We start from the raw sequence: 18,427 nt of genomic DNA on the forward strand, positions 1-18,427 counted from the left end.
TGACATGGGCTCGGGAATACTTTGGTAAACCTTTGTCAGTAAACACCATTCGCCACTGCATCCACAGATGCAAGTTAAGGCTTTAATATGCAAAGCAGAAGCCATACATCAACACTGTCCAAAAGCTCCGCCGACTTCTCTGGGCTCGGTCTCATGTGAGATGGACAGTAGCACAGTGGAATCGTGTTTTGTAGTCCAACGAGTCAACATTTCAAATATTTTTTGGACAAAACAGCTGTCGTGTTCTCCAGGCCAAAGAGAAAAATGACCATCCAAGCTGTTATCAGCGTCAGGTCCAAAAGCCAGCGTCTGTCATGGTATGGGGGTCATCTGTCATCTATCACCTGTGAAGGCACCATTAATCCAGAAAGATATGTACACATTTTGGAGCAACATATGCTGCCATCCAGAGTAGGACAACGCAAAACCATCTGAAAAAAAGCATGTTGTGATAAATTTAGCAAATTTACTAACATTTACCAGCTATGTTTAACCAAGTTAGCCTGTTTTCTTTGCTAACGCCAGGGTGAACTAGCATCGATTCTTGTAGCTAAGTTAATTAACTAGGCAGCAAGTCAACTTCTAGTTCATGGTAAATATTGGTTCTTTGCATTACATTTGAATTCTGATTGATTCATTAGCAAACAATGTAGCATTCGTCATACATATGAGTAGCAAACAAAAAGTTGCTTTAAAAGGAAAATAGTTTTAGATAAGTGATTTAAATCACCTTTAGCATGAAAGCATGTCTAACTTCATTTCGTCAGGTAAAAGCATTCATACTTTCTTGAGGCAAGGTTAAAAACATCAGGTACAAACCTTCATTCATTCATTCTTGAGGACATTTAAAAGTAGCCACACTATGACTTTCACTTCACTTATTTTGGCTTTGCTTTGTATGTTGGACAGTTTTTCAACACATCTCACAGAGTTAAACGTTATATATTTGGACGCACGAATGAGCTCGCTTCCGGGAGTGTCTCAGAAACATAATTCATACAATTCATGCTGTAATTCATAAATTGTTTTTCCTTTTTAAATGACCCGCAAAAGTTTTTGTATGTTATTTCAGTAAATCAGGGCCTTTATGTTGTTCGGTGGTGGGGTTTTTCCCTGTAATTTGTCACCTGTCTTTTTTTTTTTTTGCTTTTTTTGTTTCCTGGACAAAGGAGGCAAATATTTAATTTTGTGAACTGATGTCAGGATTACATTAACGCATGGGTCAATGGAGCCATGAATATAGTAATATAAGTGTGCATGTGTGTGTGTGTGTGTGTGTGTGTGTGTGTGTGTGTGTGTGTTTACAGAGCTCAGAGGTAGTGGACCAGGTCCTCCACACCGTCAGTAAGTCCAGCAGTCTGGAAGAACTCACTCTGGAGAATGCAGGCCTTAAAGCGTGAGATATTCTCTCTCTCTCTCTCTCTCTCTCTCTCTCTCTCTCTCTCTCTCTCTCTCCTTTTTTCTGACATCTGTGACTTTATTTCTTTTCTTTTTTTCTTTCTTTCTGTTTTTGTCTTGTTTTTGCCCACAGAGATTTCCCTCAGAAAATGGCTGCCGCTCTGTCAGAAAACCCGGCGTCTGTGCTCCACTCCCTCAACCTGGCCTACAACACATTCGACAATCAAGGTGTGATGGCACATCACTGTCACCTCGCTCTTTTATTTATTTATTTATTTATTTATTCTCATTCTGTTTGTCAGTAGATGACGAGCCTTTTGATTTCTTCTTTGTCACATATAGGTTATTGAGATTGTTTGACATTTTTGACTCTTCTGACAATGTGTACGATTCTGCCACTGTGTGTGTGTGTGTGTGTGTGTGTGTGTGTGTGTGTGTGGTGTGTGGAGTGAATGTATGTGTGTGTGTAGACGCAGCCTACAAAACAATCTGGTTATTTTTATTCCAGTCACTGCAGCAGGCCCACTGCTGTGTCATCCACCCCCCAACTAATAGATTCTGTGTGTTTGTATGTTTGTGTGTGTGTGTGTGTGTGTGTGCTCGCATGCATGGGTGGTTTTGCAGGAGTGTCAAATCTCATCCAGCAGGTGTGTCAGCTCAGCAAAGGCCTCCGTCTGCTTAACCTCTCCAAGACCTCATTCTCCTCTAAAGGTGTGTATGTCGCACACGCAGGAGCCAATGCCCCCTCCTGGAACCCTCACACACCCACACACTCGGTTTCCACACACGCACTCGGCTCAGATAGGTCCGATTCCACCATGACGAAACGTTTAAATTTCATATAAGACCTTGTGGAATGTTCTGTTACTACAAAGACAATGACATATCATAAATATTACATATTAGCGATAAAATCTCGGAACGTTTCGGATGAAGGTTGCTCTTGGGTTAGATAATGTATTCTCAGATTGAGAGGACAGTTTTGTATTTACTCAGTGTATTTAATGAGAAGATTAATGCCTTAGTGGTCACGTATTGGGTTGGGGGTTCGATTCCCATCTCTGCCCTGTGGGCGTGGTGCATGCATGTTCTCCATGTGCTATAGGGGTTTCCTCCGAGCACTCCGGTTTCCTCCCCCAGTCTGAAGACATGTGCTGTAGGCTGATTTGGCATTTCTAAATTGTCCATAGTGTGTGAATGGGTGCCTGAGTGTGTGTGCGATTGTGCCCAGCAATGGGTTGGCACCCCATCCTGGGAGTCCTACACTTTGTGCCCTGAGTCCCCTGGGACAGGCTCCAGGCTCCCCTGTGACCCTGTGTAGGATAAGCGTTACAGAAAATGGATGGATGGATGGAAAATCATTTTTTGGGGCAAGATTTGATGCAGATTCATCAGTAGAAAATACCCGGTAGCAGATAGTGTTGTTCTTTTGCACTATAAACTAAAATAACATTGTATTGAAATTGAATTAGTTGCAGAATAGATCGATCTGCCTTTCCTTCATCGCACTATTCTTCTGTAAACCCATCATTTGCAACATGACCCAGTGATCCAATTAGTCCTTGAGAAAATGACTTAGCTGATTAAAGGGACATCTGACAGAACATAAGCCATGATTAGGTTAACAAAGTCTATCGCTAAATGGCAGCAACATCATAAATGCAATTCAGTGCCTGAATGCCAAAAACAAAACTAGGAGAAAAAAATGTCCTAGCTGGATATGAATTGGAAAGGAAAATGGAGTGGACTGAAATGGTCTTGTTTAGCTGCATTTGATGAGGCATGCTCTTTGAGGATGTGGCACACTGCCATTGACACATCGCCTGTCTCCAAATCTGGGGCAATGATCCATGATTTTTGGAAATGTTTAAAAAACAAAACAAAACAAAAAAAAAAACAGTTGGTGTTCATTTCCAATATTTCAAAGGGGAAAATGTATTCAGACACTGATGACACTTCAGTTTAGAAGTCATTAAAATTTTTAAATATAGTACTTAATTGTTGTGTTCATCATTAGCGCTTCAGAGTGTTCCAGAGAACATTAGGAAAACAAACTCCATAAGAGTCCTTAATCTGATTATAATGTTCTTATTATGCCTGGTCTGTTCATAGTTCTTGGGCCTTATATCTTTTTAAATAGAATTCTTATGGGTTGCGGTGCAATATAAAAAAATATATTAGGGCTGCAACAACTATTAAAATAATCAACAACGAATTTCATTATAGATTAGTCGGGTCTGTGACATCACTGTGGATAACCCCCCATCAGTGACATCACATCACAACAATGAAAAATTCTATCAATAAAACACATGTGGAAAACAGTGGAGGTCAAGAGTGAGCTGCTGTGGGAAAAGCGCACGATCCAGGTCATCCAAAACATGAGAGAGTTTTATATTAAGCGCTTCAAACAAGCTTGTAAGTGTATTAACATGGCTCGTCATGTCAGACACTGCGACAGATGTGTGTGCTGTTTAAGGTGTTCCAGACATGTTTTCTTCAGCGCAGAAATGACATTTTTACATTTATATCCTTATCTATAAATGTTCAAGATTCACACCAGTATTATATATGTATTATATTATGTATGTATATATATATGTATATATTATATATAAATATGTTGTTTGATGCTATATTTAGCGATATTTATAAACAAAAGTAATATTGTTTTTTATGAGGGCAATAACTGTAATGGGGTTATAACATGTCATTGTATATAAATGTAAGAAGTGTCATACATTTAAGGAATAAAGTAACGTTAATTTATTGTGTAAATGAATGACACTTTTATATAGTGATTTAAATTCTGCTTTAAAGCTTGTGGTCAATCAGTTTTTTTGTTGTTGTTTTGTTTTCAAAATATAATGTTAATATTTTTTAAAAATCCTTTGCACTATAGCATAGCCCACACAGATACATTTAATACCTTTTTCATAGCCTTCAATTTGCATAATGTTTGAAGGACACCATTGGGCAGAATGTGAATTAACATGTTTTTTCGAAAAAATACAGAAACTAAAAATTTACCTTTTAATCCAACTAATTGATTAATCGAGGAAATAAGCGACTGATTAATCGATTATCGAAATAATCGTTAGTTGTAGCCCTAATATATATATTTGAGATTGCAAAACACTTTGAGATTGTGAACTTGCAAAGAAAAGTACTATATAAATAAAGATTATTATTGTTACTGGTGTAGGAAGAACAAAAAAATAAATAATAGGGTGCACTGTTATAGGAAAATAATCAGTGATGGAAGCTGATTTTCATTTATTTTCCACGACAGCACGCTCCAAAGTGTTTTGTTCCTCTTGTAAAACAGCAGTTGAACTTTTAATAAGACAATTAATAAGACACAAAAGCGTAAAGAAACACCTCTGCCTGTAACACCGACACTGGAGACTCCTTCCAAAAATGCTAAATAAATGTCTCCTGGCACAAAACCTTATGTATCGACAACTTTTAAATCTGTTTATGTGGAGAGTCCACTATCACTACTCTGTGTTAGTTGTTACTATAGAAACGATAACATAATAGAAAGAGCAGTGCCGATATAGAAATTAATCGACACCTTTGGACCAATCAGAATCGAGAATCAAACAGTGCTGTGGTACAGTATATAGAATGATAAACACATGATTTGTGAATGCATGCTTTATAAATGGTGTATATTGAAAAAAAATGTAATATAATGCTACGCTACAAGATTTATACCATACTGACTAATGTGAGGAACTGTTGTTGTTTTTTGTTTGTTTGTTTATTTGTTTTGGATTATCCTTCAATCACGAGTTCCCAAAGCATTTACAGCGTCACGTGAACGCAGTAGAAATTGACTTGTTCCCCGGAAGGCACCTAGATAAACAACATCATGAAGACCAAAAAGCTATCAAAACAAGTGTGACACAATGAAGCATGGTGGTGGTAGTATTGTGGACTGGGGAAACTGGTCAGGCTTGAGGGCAAGAGGGATGGAGTCAAATACAGGACAATCGTAAACGGAAACCTTTTGCAGTTTGCCAAAAGACTAGTTTGGAGGTTCATCCTTCCACCAGGACAACAACCCCAGACATTGCTGCCAATGCTATTTCGGTGTTGTTTCCAAACCAAGAATGACCAAGTCAATGCCCAGACTCAAATCTGCAGTAAGACTTGAAAACTGCTATTCAGTAATGGTCTCCATCCGATCTGGAGACAGAGAACAGACTCAAAAATCTAGTGGAAACCCTTCCCAGAAGAGTAGAGGTTATTTTACCAGCAACATCTGGAATGGAGTATCCAAAATATGTGTACGTATGGGTGTAAGAGTGGGGCGTCCACAATCATTCGCCCATATAGTTTGTTTTTCGTTTTTTGTCCCTTTTCTTAGGTTTCAGGGAATGAAATGTACATCAAGGCTATTTATAGTAACACCAGCCTCCCAAACATTCCAGCAAACAATGTGTGAAAGTGACTGTACTCTCTGGTGTATAATTTCCTATTTATTATTTTTTCCTCTCAGGTGTGAGTTCTCTGTCGCAGGCTCTGTGTTCTAGTGATGACTACTCCAACTCTCTTCTGCATCTCGACCTGAGCAAGAACCCGGGCATTCTTTCTGGGGAGGACGCTACGGTTTTAGCACACTCAGATACACATACACACAAACACACAAGCTTAGGGCTGTTCATGAAAAATGTATAGTATTGTTACCATACAAAAGTTCATAAAGAGTAATCCAGAATCAAAGCAAGGGTCTAATACAGACACGTGGCAAGACTTCGTGCTGAACTAACCATTGTTTAGAACTAGGAAGTAATCAGGACGTGATGGTAGAGGTCATGCTAGTATTCACAGCTTCATTACTTTTAATATGTAGCTCAAACACACACACAGACCCTTGCATGTGTGCGGACTGTCTGTCTCGCACCCTGTAACCGTATATCTGCTCTTCTGCCTGTGTAGAATCTGTACCTGTTCTTGGCTCAGCCCAACTGCTTGGTGCATTTGGATCTCTCAGGCACAGACTGCACAGTGGAATCAGTAAGTGTTCCTAAATAAAGGAATAAAATGTGACCGGGCATACTGTTATAGGAAAATACTCAATAATGGGATGGTGTGATGATTATTTATTTATTTATTTATTTATTTATTTATTTACGGCATGTTTTAAACAGCTGTATTTTAATCAGTGTTGAAGACACTGAGAAAACTGGAAGTGCAAAGTCTTCTATTCTGAAGACTTACTCTTCCAGAGCACTCACACTGGAGACTCCTTCCCTAAATGTGAAATAAACGTCTCAGTACAGAAAGTTTTTCTTTGTTAAATAACATGTTCCTTCTACCTGTCCATTATGAGGGTTAGAATATGCGGCGCGTCTGCTTCACAAGTTCCCGTTAGTGTGTTGTTGTTGTTATTGTTATTACAATAAATAACAGGTATACCTATATACCTAACCAAGCTGCTGTTGCAGAAATCGAATCGACGAACAGGTTTGAGAACGTCACGGCGCACTGGAATCAATGCGTTTTTCTTTTGTTTCTCACAGCTATTTGGCGCTTTGCTCCGAGGCTGCTGTGCTGATCTCTCCTACCTGAATCTCTCAAAGAACTCCTTCTCTCAAAGGTGACTATCAATGTGGCTGTTTGAAACAGGTTTAGCATTGACTATGGATTAGGTTTGACTTTGGTTTGCCAATAAATCTCTGTCTGCGTGCTTGTGCACTTATCTCTAAGCTTGCTGTGTCTAAACACGGTAGTTGACCGTAAGAGCACTATGTGTAATAATATCTCTCTAACGTTGTTGGTTAAGACAGAGTGGCTTCCATTAGTCAGCAGTGTGTGTGTGTGTGTTTATGTATAAGACAGAGAAAAAGAGCTGGAGGGTGCAGACATACAGGAGCACAATGATGTATATCTGCCTGCCTAAACTCCCCCTGGAACCCACCATTGCAATAGCATTCTAGCCCAGTAACTGCATTATGAGAAATTCTATGAAAAATGTGACTTGTTTTGAGCAGAATTTAACTCTTCAATTCCCAAGTTGCTCCATTTCTCTCAATTTCTTCCTCTCCCTCTCTTTCTTTTTGCCTGAGTCATGATTTGAGAAATGCCTCATTTGCTAATGAGTTTTCAGTTTGTGGTGGGTGGACCAACTTCGTAATGCTTTCACTGAGGGCAGAACCATGGGTAGGCAATAATCATGCACACAGTATTACAGTGCTTTATGTAAGTATTCACCCCCTGTTGCTGTGAAACACCTAAATTAGTTCTTAGAAGTCACATTAAGGTAATATTTCATGATCACAATATAAATACACCTGTTCCTGAAAGACCCCAGGCATTGTTAGAGAAAATAACTAAACAAACAGCATTATGAAGAATGGAGACCAAGGGTCCATCAAAACAAGTCCAGGACAAAGTTATGAAAAGCACCAATCCAAAACCTTGAACTTTGTAGAGCGACATTAAATCCATTATGTAATAAAAGGAAAGAATATGGCACAAGTCCTAACATGATGCTCCCATCACCACGCTTCACTGTGGTGAGGATTATCTTTCTTCTTCAAGGCAGTGTATACACGTAGTCTTTCATCTTGAACATTAAATCCGTTATTTAATAAAATGAAAGAATATGGTACAACCAAAACTCTGCCTAGAGGAGACTGTCTGCTCAAATTCAGTGACTCAGAATTCAGAGAAGTAACGGCTAACGTGATGCTCCCACCACCATGCTTCATTGTGGTGAGGTTTGTCTTTCTTATGCAAGGCAGTGTATATATGTAATTATTATTATTTTTTTAATTATATAAAGAAATTCCAGTTGGATATTGTTAAGTACTTGATGTAATATCACTTTTACTGTCAGATTTTTAGTTTGTAATTTGAATGCCAGAGCCCTTTTCCTACATCAAGTAGGAATTAGAAAGAAAAAAAAAGAAATTACATTTGTAGACTCATGATGTGATCACATCATGAGACTACAAATGTAATTTCTTTTTTCTTTTTTTTCTTTTTTTAAAAAAAAAATTTAATACTGCAAATGAACATTTGTATCAGCCCTCCTGTAACACCCCCCCCACACACACACACACCACCTGACCCCTCTTAGGCCATCATTGTATCGTGTTGCCTTCTTTTGCATCAGTGAATGTTTGCACCTTTTGTAATAGTTGTGTTTTAATAATTGTGAAAAGGTTGAAGTGATTAGGAATCATAGGGAATATAAGAGCAAATCTGTTTCATTTTGTAACACAAGAGACGGCATTAATATGAAAGATTATCATTTTTGGTCTTTGCCCCTGAATCATGCACGCACACACTCTCTGGGCCAATCCCGGGGTTTCATCTTGCTACAGTGTCATCCATTATGGAGCATGTTTTGGTTTTTGCATGTGAACGAAGTTCAATGAATTCCTGAGGAAAGACATTAATACAAGGGAAAAAAAACAGGGATTCAACAGCGTTTAATCTTCTATTTCCTTCATACTTGCGCTCTCTCTCTCTTTTTCTTTCTCTCTCTCTCTCTCTCTCTCTCTCTCTCTCTCTCTCTCTCTCTCTCTCTCTCTCTTTCAGGAAAGTGAAAGACACATTGCCCACCTTACGTCAGTTCTTTACCTCAGCATTCAGCCTCAGCCATCTCAGCATGGCCTCGATGAAGATGCCCCCAGATGTGCTCAGGTGAAACACCACCAACTTCCACAGGCTTGCAGCTTCACATTGTGCTAATGAAATCATCACGAGAAGTGATTTGATTCCTTAAAAGTTAAATAAAATATAAAATAAAATAAAACACGAGCCTTGTAAGATGAACGTTACGTATCGTACAACAAATAACTAGCAGCAGTACAATGTAAGGGAAAACCAATATGAAAAATCACATCATTCCACGCTGTACTAAATTCTCTCAGACTCCGTGCCCACGCCAAATTAACATACGTAACCGAATCATGCTAGCTCATTTCCATTCTTGCACTCGCTTACATGCACTAAAGTATTCTTTTCACTTGGAGAACTCCTGGCTTATTTCTGAACGTTTTTCACAACCTTCGTTATTAGTTTTGTAACGCTGTAATCTGAGAAGCTGTTTTGTTTTTGTTTTTTTTTTGTTTTTCAGGGCATCCTACTTGTGTATGTCATCATTTTTTATGAATCCACCATTTTTCATATCATCATTCATACTAAGTGGCAGCAACACAATGCATAATATCATACAGATAGCTGAAGCAAGAGCTTCAGTCCATGTTTGGTTTGAGCTAACAAGAAGGCTACATTAACTCAAATAACCACTCTTTACAACCGTGGTGAGCAGAAAGGCACTTCATAACACAGTAAACATTGCGGGGGGATGGGCTACAAGAAACTGAGGCTACACTGGGCACAGGTTCACTTAACCTGGTCGTTTAATCTGGTATTTCATTTATTCATTTATTTTTAAATCTGTTGATTCACACAGATTCTGAATCCGTCGCATTAATGCAGCCCCTTGCAGGTCATTTTAGAAGCTAGCATCAATAAAAAATAAAAAATAAAAAAATAAAAAGAATAAAAAACTGCACTGCAGGTTTGGTTCACTTCCTGCAGTGTTGTTTACTTGGAAGCGAACCAAGGACATCTTTTTCAGGCGGTCTTGTTTTCATCCTCACTAATGCGGAAAATGTAGCCAGGTTCAGTTCAAATGCTGAACATGTGAAAGGACACTACCGCACAGCTGTCACACTTTTGGAACGGTCCATTTCAGAACTAATCTTTCTGTAATACTGGCTCTTTGATAATACAAAAAATCTATCATTCTATAATACTGAAGCTTGTAGCGTAATCTTTTAAGATTACATTCATGCTGTCTAAAAAAAAGGAGCTTGATTAATGAAGGTCAGGAGCAGGATACAGGAGCTTTGGAGATACTGGTAAATGCTGAGGTAATATCTTGATGCATGTTTTTTCTCTTGAAGGGCTCTCTTTCTGGGACTGTCGTCGAATCCTCATGTCTCTGACCTGCACCTGGACATCAGTGGTTGTGAGGTACACCACTCTCTGCGACGTATCTGCATACAGACCTTCCCTACTCACTTTTTTTTTCTTTTTACTTTAGTTATTCATTCTCAACTGTTCATGCCAAATCCATCCAGACTGAGAAGTCCAAGGTGTCCTGTTTTTTTTTTCCCCATCACGCCCCCTCGCGATCTAGGTGGGAAGAACGTATACTCCCGCTCCTTAAGTATACAGTCTGCACTTTTGCACTGGCGCTGTCCTGTAATGTTGCATAAGCAGCAGTTTTGAAGAGATGTCTCGGGTAATGCGTTTTTGGAAGAATGCTGGTTAGTGCTGTTATTTTGGGCGGACAAAACGTGGGAGGTAGCGATGATAACAGTGGGAGGCAAAAAAAAGAAAAGAAAAAGAAAAATCCCATTAAAAAAAAATTGACTTCGATATACAGCCACATATGTTTCTTTTCTAATTAAAGAAACGCATTTACACAGGAATTCAATTTAATAAAAATGTATTTTTGCGTAGCATTTTTTTTTTTTTCGGACATTGCCACTTAGCAGCGTACGGAAATCCAGGTGTGGATTTAGATCCGTAATGAGCAAGACAGAGTTGCAATGTTGTCTACTCATATGCAGTTTCTATTTTTAAACTGCAAAATAACAGTAATTTAAAACATAAACAAACAAACAAAAAAAAAACAGGAAACTTTTACCAAAACTCAGTATGACACACTTTGGAACCTTTTCCTAAAATATTTCTGACATTTGCTCTTTCATTCCTATTCATTCCTTTCAACCTTTTTCTTTATTATTCATCATGAGTCATATGAAGCCATTCATGCACTTGCTTTGAAATTGAGCGCAGCTAACATTTCATCTGTTGGTTAAATCTCTGTAAAACATAATACATTGTTGCATTCTTCCTCTCTCTCTCTCTCTCACACACACACACACACACACATTCTCTCTCTCTCTCCCTCCCTCTCTCCCTCTCAGCTCAGATCAGCAGGAGCAGCAGTGATAAAGGACTTGTTTCCCCAAGTCTCCTCCATCAGTACCCTGGACATCTCAGATAATGGTAAGAAAAAGTGCCGCGCCAATACATTGGAATACGCCGGAACACTTCCAGCACTTACACCTGAGGAACCATATTCAGAGTACTTCAGAAGATTACTTCAGCCGTATTCAGAGTACTTCAGCAGATTCAATACAGAAATTGCACACATCTCTATTCGGAACTCAAGCACTTTTTATCTATAAAGATATAGAGTTCGTAAGCGTAGCAGACGAGTGCTTGGTCAGCTTATCCTTCAACTCTTCTGGCTTTGTTAATAAGAAGAAACCTTTATTTATCACATATACATTACAGTATTAGTATAATAAACGTCGGAAGTTGGGGTCAGAGCACAGGGTGCTCCTCTGGAGCAGATTGGGTTAAGGGCCTTGCTCAAGGTCCACTTGGCAGTGTTGGGGTTTGAACTCCTGAACTTCTGATAACTTAATAACCCAGTGCCTTTAACCATTGAGCCACAACTGATAAGAGTAACAGTTGATGCTGCATGAGGTGCTCTTTTATAAGCTGCTGAATAACGAGACTTGGATGCCATTTTTTGTTAAAATACAACATTTTCAGTGATTAATGGGATGATTACAATTAGAATTATTGGCATTGGCAATGTAATATTTTGGCAGTATACTAGACCACTATTAGATGTTTATTTAAATGCGTGCCATTGTCCTCATTCATATATCGTTGTATTAGTATTTTCCTTTTTTAAAATAAGTTTGTGTGTTTAAAGGTTTTGCTTTAGCTGCTATTAAAAAAAACTCGGACTCTCAAGAAAAATCTGGCAACCTTGGAAGTGTGAACAACACCCTGGTGATTTGTGCAAATCCACTTAAGTGCATGCATAACCAGATTCTGAGTACACGTAACTTTCCCCTGCATAAATATTGACGTAACTCTGACTGCGGTTCTTTTGTGTATAAACCCATATTCTGATTCAGTTGTGTGGTGATTCACTTCAGGCTTGGACGCTGATCTTTACACGGTCATCCCTGCCTTCTCTCGCCACCCCTCCCTCAAGCATCTGCTGCTGGGCAAGAATTTCAATGTCAAGGGCAGGTATGGAGCAGATGGATCATACGTGCACAAATAATCTTCAACCACTGGTGCAGAGCTTGTTTTGTGGCATGGCTAACCATTCAAGTACCAGTTCCCTTTCGCAGTTTGCGTGTCTGTTACGTAATGTGAACCTGCAAACATTGATGTGGAGGAAAATCCAGTTATTAGGCTAACAAACATTTGAAAACATTTCCATGAAATATTTTTACTGCTTATTTTTACTTAATTATTTATTTATTTATTAAAAGCGGTTGGTTTGATCCGTTTGACAAACGAGGCCAAATCAGCATTCGCTTCAGTGAAAAAACATCCTTATCTGTCAGTTTTCCAAGTCAGACTGCAAAAAAAATTAAGAGATTTCATGTACAGCATGAAAACCTCCCGCTGTCTTCGTGAATGTCATCATGGGCGGCGTCTCAGGTCGAAAACTCTGACCTTACATTCAAAAATATTTACTAATCTAGAAGACTTGCACACAAAACAGAGCTGTCACTACGTTTGAACGCTACATGAGAGGTTTTTAAATCAAGAGCAAAGACTGTATCGAACTGTATTTAAGAATTTTAATATCTATATGGCTCACTCATGCAATATCCATTACACAGGCATCCCATTTCGTTACCTCTGTCTCTTTTTCTCTCTGCAGGCTGCTGGATGAAATCCTACAAAAACTAGTGCAGTTAGTGCAAGAAGAAGAGTGTGTGAGCACTCAGAGATACACATACACTCTCACAGACATTTCCCCGGGCACACAAAGACACACAGTTTCTTCCCTTTCTGCTCCTATGCAAGCATGTACCCTAAAGTCTGTTGTGTTTGTTACAGTGAAGCTAAATAATGTATCCCTTTGTCTCACTTTCTCTGTCTCTGACTTCCTTTGACTATGTCATATATTTAATTTTCTCCACTTTAAGACACTCTCTCTCTCTCTCTCTCTCTCTCTCTCTCTCTCTCTCTCTCTCTCTCTCTCACTGCAGATAGCACTGAACTCATTCAGTTTATGTTGTTCTATGCTGATTTCTCATGTATTTGTTTTCAAATGTAAATCTTTTTGTCTCCAGGGTCTGAAGAGTTTGTCCCTAGCTGACTCCAGACTGCGATCCCGAGGAACTGTGCTAGTGAATGCACTTGGCAGCAACGCATGCCTCAGGAAAGTGGATTTGAGCGGCAATGGTCTGGAGGACACGGGGGCCAGGATGCTGAGCAAAGCCCTGCAGATCAACACCACTCTCAGGTACAGTAGGGTTCAAAAATCCACAGCAAACTTATTTTTATTTTACTATTTGCCCAAAAAACTAATTTGCCAAAATCACACATTCTTGATTGTTAAATAAGATTTCAGAATGCATGGGTACTCTTTAATGAATACCTGAATCCTTTGTTCAGTAAGTTTTGTTTTAAAAAAAAAGAGGAAAAAAAATATGTAATGTTAATTATATAATTATAGAATTTCTGCTCTCTTAACTTGAGAAAAACAGCACACAAGAAAATCTATCTAACCTATGATTTTTTTCCCCCAAAATTATTCCAGAGCAAATACCAAAAACATACCAAAAACATTTGTTGGCATGTCACAGGCAAACGGGCTTGAATATCAAAAATCCTTCTTATATGATTGATGTAGATTTGTCTGAAGATCATTTGAACCAAATTTGGTGAAGATTGAAGAAAAGTGTTTTTTTGAAAATTCAGTAGAAAATCCAATATGGCAGAAGATGATGTGGAAAAGGAACTTTGTTGCCATATTAAGCATTTTAAAAGTTATAAATGTACCTTGACCTTTGACCCAGTGGTGGTGCTCAGAGATGCTCAGTGTGTTCTTATGTGTGTGTTCTCTTATACTATAGCATTGTGCCAAAGTTTATGAATATATTTATTAAAGAATGACTAGTCGTATGTTTTTCTCCATTTGTAGTAACTAGTTACAATTACATGTTGTGGAACATCCATGAAAGAAGTTAGTTCTCGTTAGTACTTACATTATTGCACCTATAAACAGTCATTCCTTCACCAGCTTCTTTTTAACCAAAAAGTTAACGAAACAGAATAATGGAGCTTGTCATTTTACTGAGGAAGTACAAACTGCACTGTCCTGAAGCCTTTCCCATGGTGGAAAACCTAAATTAACCTCTGATTCTTGGATTGAATTGAAATCAGAACCCAGTGACCTTACTAGGAAGAGAAGGACCAAAGAGATAAGATGTCAGGGAACAGAACTGAGAACTACAGTTTAAATACAATGCAAGAATTCACACAGGACAAACTAAGGGGTTATACACTGACTAATGAGACACTGACTAATTAGACCAAAAGTACTGAGGCAGCAGCAGGAAAAATGTGCTAATAGACAGAACATAATACAAATCCTTAAACATGAAGCAAAATAAAAGCCCGTGATTACGTTTACATTTTTACAGTCAGCTCCAAACATATTGGAATGGCAAGGCCAATTCATTTGTTTTTGCTGTAAACTGAAGACATGTGGGTTTGCTATCAAAGGATGAATATGATAAGAGAGTTTAGAATTCCATGCTTTTATTTCTTGGTATTTATATGTAGATGTGTTAAACACCAACCAATTTATAGGCGAGCAAATAATATTGGAACATGAGACTGACAGGTGTTTTTTGTTACCCAGGTGTGTCCTGTTAGACTGATTGTTTAAACAATAAATAGCTCTGAACATCTGCTCCTGGTTTTAGCCTTCAGTTTTACCTGTGAAGCCTGCATAAGCCAACATGAAGATCAGAGAGCTGTCTATGGGACAAATATAAGCCATTTTGAAGCTGAGAAAAGAGGGGAAATCAAATAGAGGGATTGCACAAACATTGAGCATGGCCAGTATACCATTTTGGAACGTCTTGAAAAAGAAAGAAACCCCTGGTATACGGAGCAACAGACACCAAACGGGTCGACCAAGGAAAGCAACAACATCTGATGACAGAAACATTGTGAGAGCTGTGAAGAACACATCCATAAACAACAGTCAGTGACATCACCAGCAGCTTCCACAGGGCAGGGGTGAAGGTAAAACAATCCACTATTTGAAGTAAACTTCAAGAGCAGAAATATAGAGGCCATACCACAGGATGCAAACAACTCCTCAGCAGTAAGAATTGAAAAGCCAGATTGGAATTCAGAAATACAGAGATGAGCGACAAAAGTTCTGAAACCAAGATTAACCTCTACCAAAGTAATGGAAAGTCCAAAATGCAGAGAATAAAAGGATCTGCTCATGATCCAAAACATACAAGTTCATCTGTGAAACATGGTGGCGGTAGTGTCGTGGCTTGGGCTTGCATGGCTGCTTCTGGAACAGGCTCACAAATCTTTATTGATGATGGAACTCAGGATGGTAGCAGCAGAATGAGTTCATAATTTTAGCAGAACATTTTGTCTACCAATTTACAGTACAGAGAAATGCAGCTAAATTAATTGGGAGGAATTTTATGATGCAGTAAGACAATGATCCAAAACACACTGCTAACTCAATAAAGGACTTCATCGGGGGGAAATTGGAAAGTTTTAGACTGTCCAAGCCAATTATTAGACCTTAACCCAACTGAGCAACATTTCACCTCCTGAAGAAGAGACTGAAACAAACAAAAACAGAAAGAGGCTGCGGTAGAAACTTGGAAAAGGATCACAAAAGAAGAAACCAACAATTTGTTGATGTCAGTATGTTGCAGGCTTGATGCAGTTATTGCAACCAAATATGAAGTGTTATTTACTTTAATTTACTTCAAGACTTATCTGTTCCTGTACGTTTGCTCGCCTAAAAATTGGGTGGTCTCATACAAAAGGTTCTATATTTTATTGTGTTTATCACATCTAGATGTAAATGCCAGGAAATTACCAGGAAATCCTAAACTCTCAACTTATATCCATCTTTTGATCTCAGACCCAAATGTCTTTGGTGTACAGCACAAAAAAAAAAGAGAATTGAGAGTTTCGGAGGGGATACATACAGTTTATACAGTAGCATTGTTGGAAGGAGTCTCCAGCATCTGGGCTTTTTCAGTAACTTGAAGTTTTCTGCTAGTGTCCAAGGCGGAGCGCTTTGCGGGTTCTTGGTAACATGACACAAGCTGCATTTTTGGTCATTTAACTGCAGTATAAGTGAGAGGGGAAAAAAGAGAGGCTGGTGTTTATAGCTGTTCTAATATAAATAATAACTTGTTTCGACATTCCCCAACAATAAATGTACAGTGGGGGAAATAAGTATTGGATGTGTCAACATTTCTTTCAGTAAATATATTTCCAATGAGGTTATTCACATGACATTTTCACCAGACATCAGTATTAACTCATGAAATCCGGAAATATAAAGAATTCACAACATTAAAGTCCATAAATAAAGTTATGTGTAATAAAGTGAAATGACACAGGAAAAAAAGTATTGAACACACTAAGAAAAAGCAAGGTAAGGCAAGGAACCAGCTGAAATCCATAAGTAATTATACCTCCTATCTGTGCAAATTAATATTAGCTGGGTTAGTAAATACCCCCACTGTATCTGTAAATGGATAAAAAAAAAAAAAGTACAACATCTTCAGTGATACCTTTCACAAACGAAAATATGCCATGGTCTAAGAGGAACAAAATACATCAGGATGTGCTGTTATTGGAAAATAATCAACAATAATTCCACTTAGTATCAGATCAAAGTACACCACCTCATTGTTGATGGTTTTCCTTTAACACATGCCCAGGTATTTTATTCTTTACTTTAGAGTTGTATTTGCAAAGTTAGATTTTTTATTTCCTGTTTTTAGGAGCGTGACGTGGGATCGGAACAATACCACAGCTGCTGGGTTTCAGGATGTAGCACGCTCTATGGAGCAGTAAGCCACACATACACACACACACACACACGCACATGCACTCACTCACTCTTCCACTCTACAGTACACTCAAATCTGTTCTATGACTCAGTTATTTGTTCCTTTTCTTTATTTTTTTAAATAGAATTTTCTAATTCCAGCCACTTGACCTTGGAGCCTCATTTTAGCGCTGTTTAGTCACTGTATCTGGGCAAGTTTACACAACTGAATAGGAAGTGCGATATAAAGCGAGCTGTCGAAGAGCTAAAGGATTTTCTTTTATGGTGCATTGGGAATATTTTAATCTGTTGCTGCTGCTTTGTAGATACGTATTTATATCTCTCTGGCTCTGTGTCGCTCTCTTTCTCTCTCATTCCACAGTAATTTCACTCTGCAGTGCATGCCTGTGCCTCTGAGCGATGTTACACAGGCATACCGCAATTCCCCCGAGAAGACGGAACAGGCAACGACAAAGGTGAGCAAGCGGGGGGAAAAAAAACAAAAAAAATACTCCCAAATTTACAGGTTCATACAAGTAACATTTGCAAGCAGAGTTCACCTCCAGCACTACAATTGAATGGAAATGTAAATCATAATGGTAGGATGTTGCCGATAATAATGATGTAATAGAGGTTCACACTGCTTTATAGAGAAATGATTATATTTCAAGTGTGTATATACAGAAGATTTGTGCAGCAGTACACACACACACACACTCACACACAAACTCTTCCAAACACAGCAGGGTTGTTCTGCAATCTCCCTTCAACACTGGCAACACAGTGCAATCCAATCCACTAACTCAGCGTCCTGTATCTGCTGCTTCGTATTTAGTGTCATGGCTCCGCCCACTCTGAGAGGTTCTGGAACTTTCTTGGTTCTCAAAGCAGATTGATCTAAATACAAATTTACAGCTAAGAGCATATTAAAGCAGTAAACATAAATGTAAAGTACACTTCGCCAATCACAGTCAATTCGTTTACCCCGAGAAATACTTTTTCTTTGCTTCCGCTCTTCCTTTCCTTCCTTTCTTCCGCTGTTTCCGTCTTTGATTCTTTTCCCTTTCTTTATTACTTTCCTCTCCTTACCTTCTTCCTTCCTTTCCATTTCTT

The 18,427-nt window shown here is 38.6% G+C and overlaps 1 protein-coding gene across 4 annotated transcripts in view; it reads left to right on the forward strand.

Annotated features, from left to right (window-relative positions):
- The window catches only part of carmil3 (capping protein regulator and myosin 1 linker 3), a 59,015-nt gene that overhangs the window by 24,089 nt on the left and 16,499 nt on the right, over positions 1 to 18,427 (forward strand). For all 4 annotated transcript variants that reach the window (XR_006982789.1, XM_017473166.3, XM_047156665.2 and 1 more), the window contains exons 10-23: positions 1,308 to 1,396; positions 1,532 to 1,626; positions 2,023 to 2,109; positions 5,906 to 6,015; positions 6,346 to 6,423; positions 6,930 to 7,006; positions 8,956 to 9,060; positions 10,332 to 10,401; positions 11,364 to 11,445; positions 12,396 to 12,492; positions 13,139 to 13,193; positions 13,554 to 13,726; positions 17,268 to 17,336; positions 17,697 to 17,790. Coding sequence is in view for 3 of the 4 variants with exons in the window: in XM_017473166.3 (XP_017328655.1) it covers positions 1,308 to 1,396; positions 1,532 to 1,626; positions 2,023 to 2,109; positions 5,906 to 6,015; positions 6,346 to 6,423; positions 6,930 to 7,006; positions 8,956 to 9,060; positions 10,332 to 10,401; positions 11,364 to 11,445; positions 12,396 to 12,492; positions 13,139 to 13,193; positions 13,554 to 13,726; positions 17,268 to 17,336; positions 17,697 to 17,790 (1,281 nt within the window). In the remaining variant the exon portion in view is untranslated. The remainder of the gene's footprint in view (positions 1 to 1,307; positions 1,397 to 1,531; positions 1,627 to 2,022; positions 2,110 to 5,905; positions 6,016 to 6,345; positions 6,424 to 6,929; positions 7,007 to 8,955; positions 9,061 to 10,331; positions 10,402 to 11,363; positions 11,446 to 12,395; positions 12,493 to 13,138; positions 13,194 to 13,553; positions 13,727 to 17,267; positions 17,337 to 17,696; positions 17,791 to 18,427) is intronic.

The sequence above is a fragment of the Ictalurus punctatus genome, chromosome 7 (genome assembly GCF_001660625.3).
Source record: "Ictalurus punctatus breed USDA103 chromosome 7, Coco_2.0, whole genome shotgun sequence".
Lineage (NCBI taxonomy): Eukaryota > Metazoa > Chordata > Actinopteri > Siluriformes > Ictaluridae > Ictalurus > Ictalurus punctatus.